General features: G+C 45.7%; 1 protein-coding gene across 2 annotated transcripts in view; it reads right to left on the reverse strand.

Annotated features, from left to right (window-relative positions):
* Nucleotides 1–13,553, reverse strand: part of card11 (caspase recruitment domain family, member 11) — a 217,962-nt gene that overhangs the window by 63,101 nt on the left and 141,308 nt on the right. For both annotated transcript variants that reach the window (XM_055651008.1, XM_055651009.1), the window contains exon 10: nucleotides 1,703–1,882. In XM_055651008.1, the coding sequence (XP_055506983.1) occupies nucleotides 1,703–1,882 (180 nt within the window). The remainder of the gene's footprint in view (nucleotides 1–1,702; nucleotides 1,883–13,553) is intronic.

Raw genomic sequence — 13,553 nt, forward strand, 5'->3', positions numbered from 1 at the left:
TAACAGGAGACATTAAGCAGTGTATCATAGACAAGTGTAGATTGTAACTCACTCTTAATTTTTTTGCTTAAAGTATTACTTGGAGACAAGGATCATTAATGATGGATCATTAATCAATGCAAGTTAGGGTCAGTCGTGCTGTGAGGTCACAATCAGTTACAATTGATTTGAATTTCCTTGGACTTCTGACAAATCACCAATAGGTCAAAGATACAAGCCAGATGTGATAACATGTCGCTCATCTCTTCCAAATGTGTTGCGTGTCTGAATGTAGAGAGAGCACAGTGGAACGGAAAGATACAGCATGGCAACAGGCCCTTCGGCCCACCGAGCCCATGCCGACCATCGGTCAACCGTCCACACTTGTTCTATGTTTGGATCCACTCCCGACACATTTGAGGGAACTTACGGAGGCCAATTGACCTGCAAACCCGCACGTCTTTGGGATGTGGGAGGAAACAGGGACACCCGGACGAAATGCAGGCAGTCACGGGTAGAACATGCAAACTGCATGCAGCACCGGAGGTCGGGATTAAACCCAGGTCTCTGGCCCTGCCTCTGTGAGGCATGTGGAGCCAATGGCTGTAGAACACTGCAATATTGGGGGGGCATTCTGACTGCATTTGAAAAGAACTACTTGATCTCTCTTACAAAAGACACAAAATACTGGAGAAGCTCAGCGGGTGCAGCAGCATCTATGGAGCGAAGGAAATAGATGATGCTGCTGCACCCGCTGAGTTTCTCCCGTATTTTTGTCTACCTTCGATTTTCCAGCATCCGCAGTTCCTTCTTAAACACAAAATGCTGGAGTAACTGAATGGGGGCATCTCTGGGACACACGCCGCGACCGTCTAGAAGGCCCGCCTCACCCGCCTGCAGTACAGAGGGCCGGTGAGCAGATGGGCTGTGGGAGGGAGTGTGCTACCTCGACGGGGGGGAATGGGCTGCTGGAGGACATGCAGCAGCCTGGGGCTTGGCTGGACCGGGCGCCGCTACAAGAGGCCCAGCACATGGACCGCACGCGGCCTACAGCGGTGGAGGACACCACGGCAACGCTAGGCCCGGCCAACACTTTGAACGATGAAATGGCACCAAACATGTCATTATTTGCAAAATGAATTTCACCATGTAGTTTAATAGCATATAGAAACTTAGAAAATAGGTGCAGGAGTAGGCCATTCGGCCCTTCGAGTCTGCACCGCCATTCAATATGATCATGGCTGATCATCCAACTCAGTATCCTGTACCTGCCTTCTCTCCATACCCCCTGATCCCTTTAGCCACAAGGGCCATATCTAACTCCCTCTTAAATATAGCCAATGAACTGGCCTCCACTACCTTCTGTGGCAGAGAATTCCACAGATTCACCACTTTGTGTGAAAAATGTTTTCCTCATCTCGGTCCTAAAAGATTTCCCCCTTATCCTTAAACTGTGACTCCTTGTCCTGGACTTCCCCAACATTGGGAACAATCTTCCTGCATCTAGCCTATCCAACCCCTTAAGAATTTTGTAAGTTTCTATAAGATCCCCCCCCCTCAATCTTCTAAATTCTAGCGAGTACAAGCCGAGTCTATCCAGTCTTTCTTCATATGAAAGTCCTGACATCCCAGGAATCAGCCTGGGATCAATGTGACAATAAATATCCAAAGAGGAATTATCACAGAGGAATTCTGTAAACCGCGTAGATTAACGATTACTCACGATTCCAAAGACCTTGAGGTTGGGTCGGCGTCTCAGTCGCGGCTCCTGCACAAAGAACTCGCTGTCCTCAGGAGATTCCTCGGACGTTGACGAGCTCTCCGGCTCCTGACCATTGTTCTTCTGGTAGGAGTGGCAGAAATTCTGGGAGATGATGGTGACCGGAATATTCCGCGGCAGGCTCTGCATGAGGAGATAAAAAAGTTCACATTGATCTATTCCCCTGTTGAGATCCTTTCCCTCCGAGACATTGTCCTCCCAGTTGTCTCTCATCCTCTCCTCCTGACACCTCCGTGTTCATCAGTTTCTACCTCTTAATGCCTCGCATGCACGGAGGAGGCAGAATTGCAACCTTCAACATTCGCATTGTTAGCACAACATACATTTCAGCCGCGGGTTTTCCGGTGAGCTTCCATCCCACTGCAGCACGAGAATGTGGAAATAAGTCTCTGGGCCTTTATTTTACCTTCCCCTTGGTAGACACCAACTCAAAGCACTCATCTTGTATCTCACCAACATCCTCTGGCTCCAGTTCAATTCTCCCCGAGTGGTCCTACCCTCTCGCAAGTCCCCTCTTGTTTTCCATCTATGTTTTAAACCCCTTGGGATTCTCTCTCATCGTGCTGGGAATCATGTTTATTTGTTACACAGAGACAATAGACAATAGGTGCAGGAGTAGGCCATTCGGCCCTTCGAGCCAACACTGCCATTCAATGTGATCATGGCTGATCATCCCCAAACAGTACCCCGTTCCTGCCTTCTCCCCATATTCCCTGATTCCGTTATTTTTAAGAGCCCTATATAGCTCTCTCTTGAAAGCATCCAGAGAACCTGCCTCCACCGCCCTCCGAGGCAGAGAATTCCACAGACTCACAACTCTCTGTCAGAAGAAAAGTGTTTCCTCGCCTCCGTTCTAAATGGCTTACTCCTTATTCTTAAACTGTGGCTCCTTTTTCTGGACTCCCCCAACATCGGGAACATGTTTCCTGCCTGTAGCGTGTCCAAGCCCTTAACAATCTTATATGTTTCAATGAGATACCCTCTCATCCTTCAAAACTCCAGAGTGTACAAGCCCAGCTGCTCCATTCTCTCAGCACATGACAGTCCCGCCATCCCGGGAATTAACCTTGTAAACCTACGCTGCACTCCCACAATAGCAAGAATGTCCTTCCTCAAATTAGGGGACCAAAACTGCACACAATACTCCAGGTGTGGCCTCACTAGGGCTCTGTACAACTGCAGAAGGACCTTTTTGCTCCTATATTCGATTCCTCTCGTTATAAAGACCAACATGCCATTCGCTTTCTTCATTGCCTGCTGTACCTACATGCTTAGGGTGGAGGGTGTTGGGTGCCTGGAATACACTGACAGGGGTGGCGGTGGAGGCAGATGTGACAGTGAAGTACAAGATACAAGATACATTTAATACAAGATACATTTAATTGTCATTTGGACCCCTTGAGGTCCAAACGAAATGCCGTTTCTGCAGCCATACATTACAAACAAATAGACCCAAGACCCAAGTTTAGGGACTTCTGGGCAGGCACATGGACATGTAGAGAGTGGAGGGATATGGATTATGTACAGGCAGAGGAAGATCTGGTCACGGCAACATGTTCAGCGTGGCCACTGTGGACTGCAGGGCTTGTTCCTGTGCTGCACTCTACGTTCTCCCCCTCCCATTCCCACACTGATCTTCCTGTCCTGGACCTCCTCCACTCTCAGAGCGAGGTCCAAATTGGAGGAACTTACAAGTTTGGGCAGCTTACGACAAGGCGGTATGAATCTTGACTTCTCTGCCGTCAAGTTACCCTTGCTTTCCCCTCACTCCATCCCTCCCCCATCCTAGTTCTCCCGACGTATGCCTCGTTGTCACCTTCCCCTCAGCTCATAATGAACCTGTCTTCATTTTCCTTGAATCTCCTCCCCTTTGACCTCTCGTTTTCACACCTAGCCCTTCCGTATCACTATGCCTCCATCTCTCCTGTTTTAAGATCCCACCCATTGCTTCTCTCCAGAGATGCTGAGTTACTCCAGCATTTTGTGTCTATCCCCTGTTAAAAGTTCTTTCCAGCTTCAGGTATATTTCTCAGAGACACTAAATCTAAAACAACACAATAATGCTATATGCATTTCTAAATTTGCAGCTTTGCTTCATCAATAAAATATATTTTGACTGCAGGATGTAAATCTGGAGAATTAATACCAATATATTATCCTATACTGGATATGTGCAAATAAACAGCACATATAGTAAACTAATCTTCCTTGCTGACTTTACAGATATTTAATATTCAACTCTGTATGTGAAATGTGTAATGTTCTGTTCCGATCACTAATGACCTTATGAACCAAAACTTCGCTTATCCATGTCCTCCAGAGATGCTGCCTGACCCACTGAATTACTCCAGCACTGTCTCTTTTTGTAAACCCACATCTGCAGTTCCTTGTGTTTACATATGTGTTGCTATTAGCATCTGCAGCAATTTGGAGGAAGTGTGAGTGAGAGAGTGAGTGAGTGAGTGAGTGAGTGTGAGTGAGATGAAAACGCCAGCAGCAACATTTATTTATTTTCATTGTTTAATAAAGGAACAGGCCATTAAACCCATTGAGGGCAGCAAAGACAGTTTGATGAATGGCCCATTTTCACTAATTGCTCCCTGCTTTTTAAATCAAGATTCAACACAAACATATTTTCTCCGTGTGATTTGCCGTTTTAATTCCTTGCTTCCCTTTCAAACTCATTGAAGTAAATGAACCAATTTTCAGCAGATCTATTATTAACGGATTATGAACTGAAAGAAAAGTACGAACAAAATAGATTGGGGGGGATGAAAGGATGAGCATGCTTGCTTGAAAGGGGATGAAGCATGTTGCCAGGACAAGGGCCTGAGCTATAGGGAGAGTTTGGGGCAGGTTAGGATTCTTGTCCTCGGAGCACAGGAGGCTCAGGAGTGATCTTATCGAGGTGCGTAAATCATGAGGTGAACAGAATGCATAGTCTTTTACCAAGAGTAGGGGAACCAAGAACTAGAGGACATTGTTTAAAGTGCGAGGGGAAAGATTTCATCAGAACTTTTCAAATACAGAGGGTGGTGGGTACATGGAACGAGCTGCCAGAGGTGGTAGTTGAGGCAGATACTATTACAGCATTTAAAAGCAGTTTGGACAGGCACATGGATAGGAAAGGTTTGGAGGGACATGGGCCATTTTGAGCAGGTGGGACGAGCATAGATGAAGCATCTTGGTCAGCATGGGCAAGTTGGGCCAAATGGCCTGTTTCCATTCTGTTTCCATGCTGTATGACTTTAAATGAAATGATAGGTGTATGATAATGAAAATCTCACTCGTTATAAAAGAGCTTTTAAACATGAGTTAGGACATTAGTTAAACATTGTGGGTGAGTTAGGCCGAAGGGCCTGTTTCCACACTGTATTACTCTTTGACTAACAGTCTAACATTGAATAATGCACACAGCTGTTTCCCCAATGACTGTCCCATTAACCTTGATCTTAAAAATGCATCTTTGTCTTGAGCTACCCATTCCTTCGCCTCTGATACCACTGTGGAGGACAGGCCATGTCATGGATCTAAACAGTACATGCCAATCCTTTGGGCTGCATTAGTTTCCATAAAGCTCTTTATCTGCTAAGTTGTCAGGTACAAACAGTGGAGACTACGGCTTGAAAGAGATCACTATTCTAAAGCTCTGTACACTTCTGGACAGTCTCACACACAAAGCACGTCGAGAAAAACAGTTTTCACACAAGAATGTGGTGAATCTCTGGAATTCTCTGCCGCACAAGGTAGTTGAGGCCAATTCATTGGATATATTTAAGAGAAAGATAGATGTGGCCCTTGTGGCTAAAGGGATCAGGGGGTATGGAGAGAAGGCAGGTACAGGATACTGAGTTGGATGATCAGCCATGATCATATTGAATGGCGGTGCAGGCTCGAAGGGCCGAATGGCCTACTCCTGCACCTATTTTCTATGTTTCTATGTCACCTGAAGAAGCAGAGAAGATTTAGAAGGATGACAACCAAGAGCTTGTAACAAACAGCAAAGACTGAATGCTTTCTTCTCCAGAAAAGAACTTAATAGATCTGAAGGATATCATTAAATCTAAAATGAGATCATGTGGTCTGAAGAAGGGCCACGACCCGAAACATCGCCCATTCCTTCTCTCCACAAATGTTGCCTCACCCGCTGAGTTTCTCCAGCAGTTTTTGTCCACCTTCGATTTTTCCAGCAACTGCAGTTCTTTCATAAACATGTAGTCTGAAGAAGGATCTCGACCCAAAATGTCGCCCATTCCTTCTCTCCAGAGATGCTGCCTCATCCGCTGAGTTTCTCCAGCATTTCGTGTCTACCTTCATGTGGTAAGGAGTTCTACTTTTTAAAGTGCAGATTTTTCCCCCCCTTAATTTCTTAAGGTCATAAATGATAGGAGGAGAATTAGGCCATTCGGCCCATCAAGTCTACTTTGCCATTCAATCTGCCATTCAATTATCTCTCCCTCCTAACCCCATTCTCCTGCCTTCTCCCCATAACCCCTGACACCCGTACTGATCAAGAATCTATCTATCTCTGCCTTATTAATGATCTTCTATGTATGGCTCCGAGCTCTGAGTTTAATAACAGATGGAATGATTTTCACCACAGTGGCACAGCTGGTAGTACTGCTGCCTCACAGCGCCAGAGACCTGGGTTCAATCCTGACCTCGGATGCTGTCTGTGTGGAGTTTGCACATTTTCCTTGTGACTGCATGGGTTTCCTCCGGGTGCTCCCGTTTCCTCTGTGATCCGTAAAATGTGCAGGTTTAGTGGATAATTGGACTCTGAGATGGTTCTGCTCTGGAAACTTTGCCAGGTGTAACAGTGGAGTCCAATTACGTTAGTTGAGGTTATTGTCAGTGTAGCGAGGTACAGTGAAAAGCTTTTGTTGCCTGCATATCCATGCACCGTTCTAAAAGCCTCTTACACACCACTGTCGTACCTGCCTCCACCACCACCCCTGGCAACGCATCCCAGTCACCCACCACTCTGTGCAAAAGTAAAACCCCTCTCATCTTTGCCCCTCTCATCTTAAAGCTATGCCCTCTAGTCTGGGGAATAGGTGTGACCGTCTACCCCTGTATCTCTGTCTCTCAAACTTTTATTTACTTCCATCAGATCTCCCCTCAATCCCAAGATTCAAGATTCAAGAGAGTTTATTGTCATGTGTCCCAGATGGGACAATGAGATTCTTGCTTTGCTTCAGCACAACAGAATATAGGCATGAATACAGAACAGATCAGTGTGTCCATATACCATTACCCAACATTCCAGAGATAACAATCCAAGTCTGTCCAAGCTCCCCTGATCGCCAATACCCTCTAATCCAGGTGTTATCCTGATAAACCGTGCCTCTACTCTCTCCAAAGTCGGGCAATTTGCAGGGCTCCACGGAGGGGTCAGGGTATAGGGAAGAGTGCAAGGATTCTTACGTACGACTTAAGTATACTTGATAGCTGACTGTCATCCTCCATGTTGTAACCAATTTGCGATTCTCTGACTGATATACCGGGATAAGTGAACGAGATTAGTTTTGACAAAACATGGAACAGCAGATGCTAGTTTACAAAAGCAGGGACATGTGTTGTAGGAGCTGAGAGAACATTGGCAGGAGATGTATCGGGTCGGTCCCTTCTCTAGACTGATTTTACCTTAAATTGCTAAACTGACCACTCCCGAAAAGATAGATTGTGGCGGGCAGAGCCATTTTGGTCTCGAACCGCCGTTCGCCGAGCTCGAGAACTTGCGTGGACCTGGCGTGGGCTGGGCCAAACCAATCAACGCCGACATGGGTGGGTGCAGGCGGGGTGGAGAGGACAACGGGGCTAGTCTTCACTCCACAGTCAGCATGTTAACATGTACGTACACGCACGCACACGCACACACGTGCACACACATTGTACTAATTGTTGATCTGTTTATACCACGTGTGAACCTCTTCAAGATTGCATTTCTAAAATCAGAGCAGGGGGAATTTTAATTTGTCAGATGGGACGCCATGCAGTTGAGTGGAGGGGACATCGCATCTAATGTAACTACTGCCTGTTGCACACGGACTCAGTGGGCTGCTCTGTGCACGCTGCACTAACTGGGGTGATGGTGTTTGTGTACGGGCATGGTCTTGCAGATCTCAACGCAAAACATGTATTTCGCTGCACCTGGTACACGTAACAAGAAAGAAACCATTGACCCACTGAACAACACCGCATGGCATCAATACAACATGGGAGGAGTGTCAGTCAGTCAGTCAGTTCACAGCCGCCAAACATTCGTTGTAATTTGGACTGTTGCCGCGTCATCATTTAGTTCCACTTTCACCGCCAAGCAAGATTGGGCAATAATCTATTTTTGAGTGAGGTAGTGTTGAAATATAACCATGTTGTGACAATGTTATACCGTGCTTTGATCAGCCTAGTAGCAGACACGTGAAGATGGACTATTACCTTGCACCTCTCCTCAGTCAGGGTATCACACGGGCAGTTGCCTCGGGCAATTTTCTGACACAGCAGTCTTTTGTTGCAACTCATTTTGTTTTTACGCTGTAACTGAAGATTCTTCTTGTAAAAGACGGGGCTTTCTACCATTTCAATCTGGCTCGATAGTAATCTCTAAAAGGGGGTCGTTCATCCAAGGAGGCTTTTGGTTCAGGGTCATGTCACGACACGCTGCCAATTCCCTTAATCTCCAAGCCGCTGAATGCAACTACATCGATTGATTGAAAGATGCAGCGTGTAAGCAGGCCCTTCGGCCCACCGACTCCATGCTAACCATTGATCACCCATTCACGCGAGTTCAATGTTATCCCCCTTTCGTATCAATTCCCTGCACACAAGGAGCAATTTACTGCGGCCATTTAACCAACAAACCCGCACGTCTTTGGGATGTGGGAGGAAACCGGAGCACTTGGTGGAAACTGACACAGTCAGGAGGAGTACGTGAAAACTCCACACAGACAGCACCAGAGGTCAGGACTGATGCTGCGAGGCAGCAGCTCTACCAGCTGTGCCACCCTAACATGTCCCACCTGTTAGTCTAAAATACTTGGCCTGAACAAGGGACTCTCGAAACGGGGACAAAAGTAACGACCCTTCATGTATTCAGCTACATGCGTCTAACTGCACTTATAAAGGGCAATGCAGTCACACGCAGGTAGTACAGTTGTGTGTGTGTGTGTGTGTGTGTGTGTGTGTATGTCCACGTGTGTCTGTGTGTGTGTGTGTGTGTGTGTGTGTGTGCGTGTGTGTGTGTGTGTGTGTCTGTGTGTGTGTGTGTGTGTGTGTGCGTGTGTGTGTGTGTCTGTGTCTGTGTCTGAGTGTGTGTGTGTGTGTGTGTGTGTGTGTGTGTGTGGTTGTGTGTGTGTGTGTGTCTGTGTGTGTTTTTGTGCGTGTGTACGTGTGTGTTTGTGTCTGTGTCTGTGTCTGAGTGTGTGTGTGTGTGTCTGTGTGTGTGTGTGTGCGTGTGTGTGTGTGTCCGCGTGTGTGTGTGTCTGTGTGTGTGTCTGTGTCTGTGTCTGTGTCTGTGTGTCCGTCCGCGTGCGTGTGTGTGTGTGTGTGTGTGTGTGTGTGTGTGTGTGTGTGTGTGTGTGTGTGTGTGTGTGTGTGTGTGTGTGTGTGTGTGTGTGTGTGTCTGTGTGTGTCTGTGTGTGTGTGTGTGTGTGTGTGTGTTCCTCCTGGAGGAACCATTTTTGCCAGTTTCCTCCCACATCCCAAGGGTGTGCTGATGGGTCGGTTCATTCACTGTTGGCTAATTACCCCCAGGGCAGCAGACGTTTAGAGAAGAATTGGGCAGCATGGTAGCACAGCAGAAGAGCTACTGCCCTACAGCGCCCGAAACACAGGTTCGATCCTGACTACGGGCGCTGCCTGTACGGAGTTTGTACATTCTCCCCGTGACCTGTGTGGGTATTCTCCGAGATCTTCGGTTTTCTCCCACTCTCCAAAGGCGTACAGGTTTGTAGGTTAATTAGCTTGGTATAAATGTAAAAAGAAAATCCTTTAGTGCGTGCAGGAGAGTGTTATTGTGCGGGGATCGCTGGGCGGTGGGGACTCAGTGGGCTGCAGTTTCTACGCTGTATCTCTGAACTAAACTAATCGATGGGTTTGTGGGAGAGAAAAGGTTACCAGTGCATTAAGGGCCTGTCCCACTGTACGAGGTAATTGAAGAGCTCTCCCGAGTTTAAAAAAAAAATCAAACTCGTGGTAAGTACGTAGAATGTACGTAGCGGGTACGTCGGAGGTCGGGACGTCTCTTAGCGGCTCGTAACGCTAACGGCAGGTACTCGGGAAATGGGGTAAGCTCATGAAGACATGTTGAAAAATGTCCACGAGGGCCCCGAGTACCATTACTGTAATTCTCCGAGTTCGAATCAGGGGAAACTCGGGAGAATTAGCTCGTACAGAGGGACAGGCTCCTTAAGTGGCAGCAAAGGCACTGAGGTGAATGCTTCGAGAGCTGGCATGGACTCGATGGGCTGAACATCCTCCTTCCACGCTGTAGGAAAACATGAGCTAGGAGGCGTGAAGCTGAAAACTACAGCGCTCCTGGTGGCTTGTGAACTCTGACCGACCGGCCTCTCACAACCCACACACTTCTGGATTTGTGACACAGATCATTTTCTTTTAATCACTCGTCACGTTCCAAACAATATTGTTATTCCAACTAAATAATGCAAATTACTGCAGCAGCTGTCAAAATGGAATGAATATACAAAATGTTTGAAATAATGAATTGGCTACAAATATATTTATTCCACTTGGTCAGCAGTCTGAAAGATTCACTTTTTTTTATCTCTTCACAGATGCCTCTGACTTAGCATTATTTTTTGCTTTAGTTACTGTAAAAGGCAAAGCAATTTGTTTGATTGGGACAAATCAATTGTCTTAAATGAGTTCCACCTTGTGTAAATCCTCCACTGTATTTACTAAACAGTGCTGTAACTGCAGAATGCCACACAATTATTCACCAAGGCTTCGGTGGCAATCTTTTTGAAACTCCATGACCTCTGGCATGTAGAAACACAGAGGTAGTCACTGCATGAGAAAGCTATTATCTCCAAGTCACTCACAATCCTAGTTTTGAAAATACAAAGCCGAGTGTAGTGGCACAGTGGTGCAGCTGGGAGAGCTGCTGCCTTACATCGCCAGAGACTGATCCTGACCCCGGGTGCTGTCTGTGTGGAGTTTGCACGTTCTCCCTGTGACTGCACGAGGTGCTCCGATTTCCACCCACATTCCCAAAGACGTGCGGGTTTGCAGGTTAATTGGCCCGTGTGCAGGGTGTGGGATAACGTTGACCTCGAGAACTCACGGGTGGAACAAAGGGCCTGTTTACAGGCTGTTTCTTTCAATCAATCAATGCTGATGGCTGCTGGAGTGAAGGAAGCCCTCTGGCTAACGGCATTAATGGCTTGGCTCAACGCCAAACAAAACAAGACCTTAAGAAAAGGTTAGCCCAGGGATGGTTAAGAAATGTCACACTTCCCAACTCACCCTTGTCAGAATAATATATAAAAATGTGTAAATTGAATGAAAACACGAGGGGAAAGATTTAATAAGAACTTAAAGGGCATTTTTTTCACACAGAGGTTGGTGGGTATATGGAACAAGCTGCCAGAGGAAGTGGTTGAGGCAGGTACATTAGCAACATTTAAAAGATATTTGGACAGGTTCGGAGAGGAAATGTTTGGAGGGATATAGATCGCATGTGGGCAAAAGGGACTAGCAGCTTGGATGGCATGGAGGCGTTGGGCCGAAGGGCCTGTTTCCGCACTGTCTGACTCTATAACTGGCACAATGACTGACTGGTGTTTCCTCTTGCTTATTTTTATTTGCATTACATCCGACGAGAGAGTTGAACATTTCAAGGTCAGGCAATGTGTGAATTACACGCACAGGGCCACTTGAATTAACCTGTCTTTGCTTCTGTGCCAAAACAGCGCTTTTAGAAAGTTATTAGCTGCTTGATGAACAAGACCTTTGTTGAACTCGCCTAGATTAAGTTTTCACTTGCCAAAAGTGATTATTTGAACTCCAGGCAGAGAGAACAAATTCTCCAAATGGAATAAACATGGCTGTGTTAGAAGATAAGGAAATGACCCAGTGAGTGAAGGCACAGCGATATCAAAACACCTGCTAAACGGGGTTTGTGGTAAAGTAGGTGGCAGAGACGGCTACAATAAAGGAGCATTGTGTCGTGATAGACAAGGCAGGACACAATGCTTCCATTTTTCAGTTCAACTTGATTATAGGTTATCTTGCATCTGGCTGCAGAGATATGCCAGAAGGGATATCCAGAGCTGGCCCTTGCAACCCAGCATGTCTGCTGTTGTTCAATACTCGCTCTTAATGTTATTTACGAACTTGGACGCCTAGAGCATCTTGCATCACAAATCACTTCAGATGTAACAAACATATCTATCTTCTCAAGATGTGTAGGAAGGAACTGCAGATGCTGGTTTAAACCAAAGGTACACAGAAAAAGCTGGAGTAACTCAGAGGGGTAGACTGTACCTCTGAAGAATAGGAATAGGCGACGTTTCGGGTCTGAAGAAGGGTCTCGACCCGAAATGTCACCTATTCCTTTTCTCCAGAGATTCTGTCTGACCCGCTGAGTTGCGCCAGCTATGTGTGTCCATTTTTTCAAGAACCAGAGGACTTAAGTTTAAAATGAAAGGGGAAAGATTTAATAGGAACCCGAGGAGCAACTTTTTCACACTGAGGGTGGTGGGTGTGTGGAACAAGCTTCCAGAGGAGGTAGTGACGGCAGGTACTATAACAACATGCTAAAGATAATTGTACAGGTGCATGGGCAGGGAAGAGTCTTTGTCTGACTCTTTGACTAATTATTTAAATAGAACATCGATTTTTACTTAATAAAATCAATAAATCAACAGGCGTTATGGCAGTGAAGAAAACAGTATCTAGTTTCTTAGCAGCAAACTCGACAAACGATAAGATTTCAACAAATAATGGAATCATCCGTTTTTGAATGATACTGGTCCATATGGTCTTGGAATTTTTTCCTTTTCTTCTTCAACAGCCTACCATGAGATGTTTTAAATCTTTCCAAGAGGCCTGAAGTATCCTTGGTTTAATGTCTTATCTAAAAGGCAACACCTTGAACACTGGAGCAGTCTCAACGCCACACTGTGGCATTAGAATATAAAACTCTCCGATGTTTTCAGAGCAGTGTGCTACAAAAACATTCTGGACTCAAAGACAAGCATATTTGCCATTGAATCAAGAACTAATTAAGAAATTCACAGAATTGGCTTAAATGTCTCAAGACGTAACGAAATTGCTTTCCTTAAACAGTAACATATTTACTGCTGCACTTCAATGGTTAAATATTGGAAGAGTGCAGAGAAGAGTTTTGTTATAAGCTAAAATATTTGTCATTCTCTCAGTTGAAATATTTGGCGTATTTACAATTCTGGCTGTGGACAGATAAACAAGCAGAATGATTGTGAGGCAGTATTACGAATGTGACATTTCGTTCCATCTTACTTCAAATTAATGCCATGTTCTTACATTCTACTCTGAATGAAATGTACGTTGCAAGATATGGGCCAGGAAATATTTAAATTAAATATTCAACCACAATAAAGATTAGGATGTGTAGATCAACCACATTCATCTCTGTCAATAGAGCCTTCACCACATATATTATGCATGATACACATTCCACCATGTACTCCAGTCCGGGATTTGAGTGGGACTGCAGACACTGATAATAGCCTGCTGGTCCCTTGGTTTGGTCGTCTGTAAGTTGATGCGCTGAGTGTTACAGTACATACTGTTC

Source organism: Leucoraja erinacea, chromosome 20 (assembly GCF_028641065.1).
Source record: "Leucoraja erinacea ecotype New England chromosome 20, Leri_hhj_1, whole genome shotgun sequence".
Taxonomy (NCBI): domain Eukaryota; kingdom Metazoa; phylum Chordata; class Chondrichthyes; order Rajiformes; family Rajidae; genus Leucoraja; species Leucoraja erinaceus.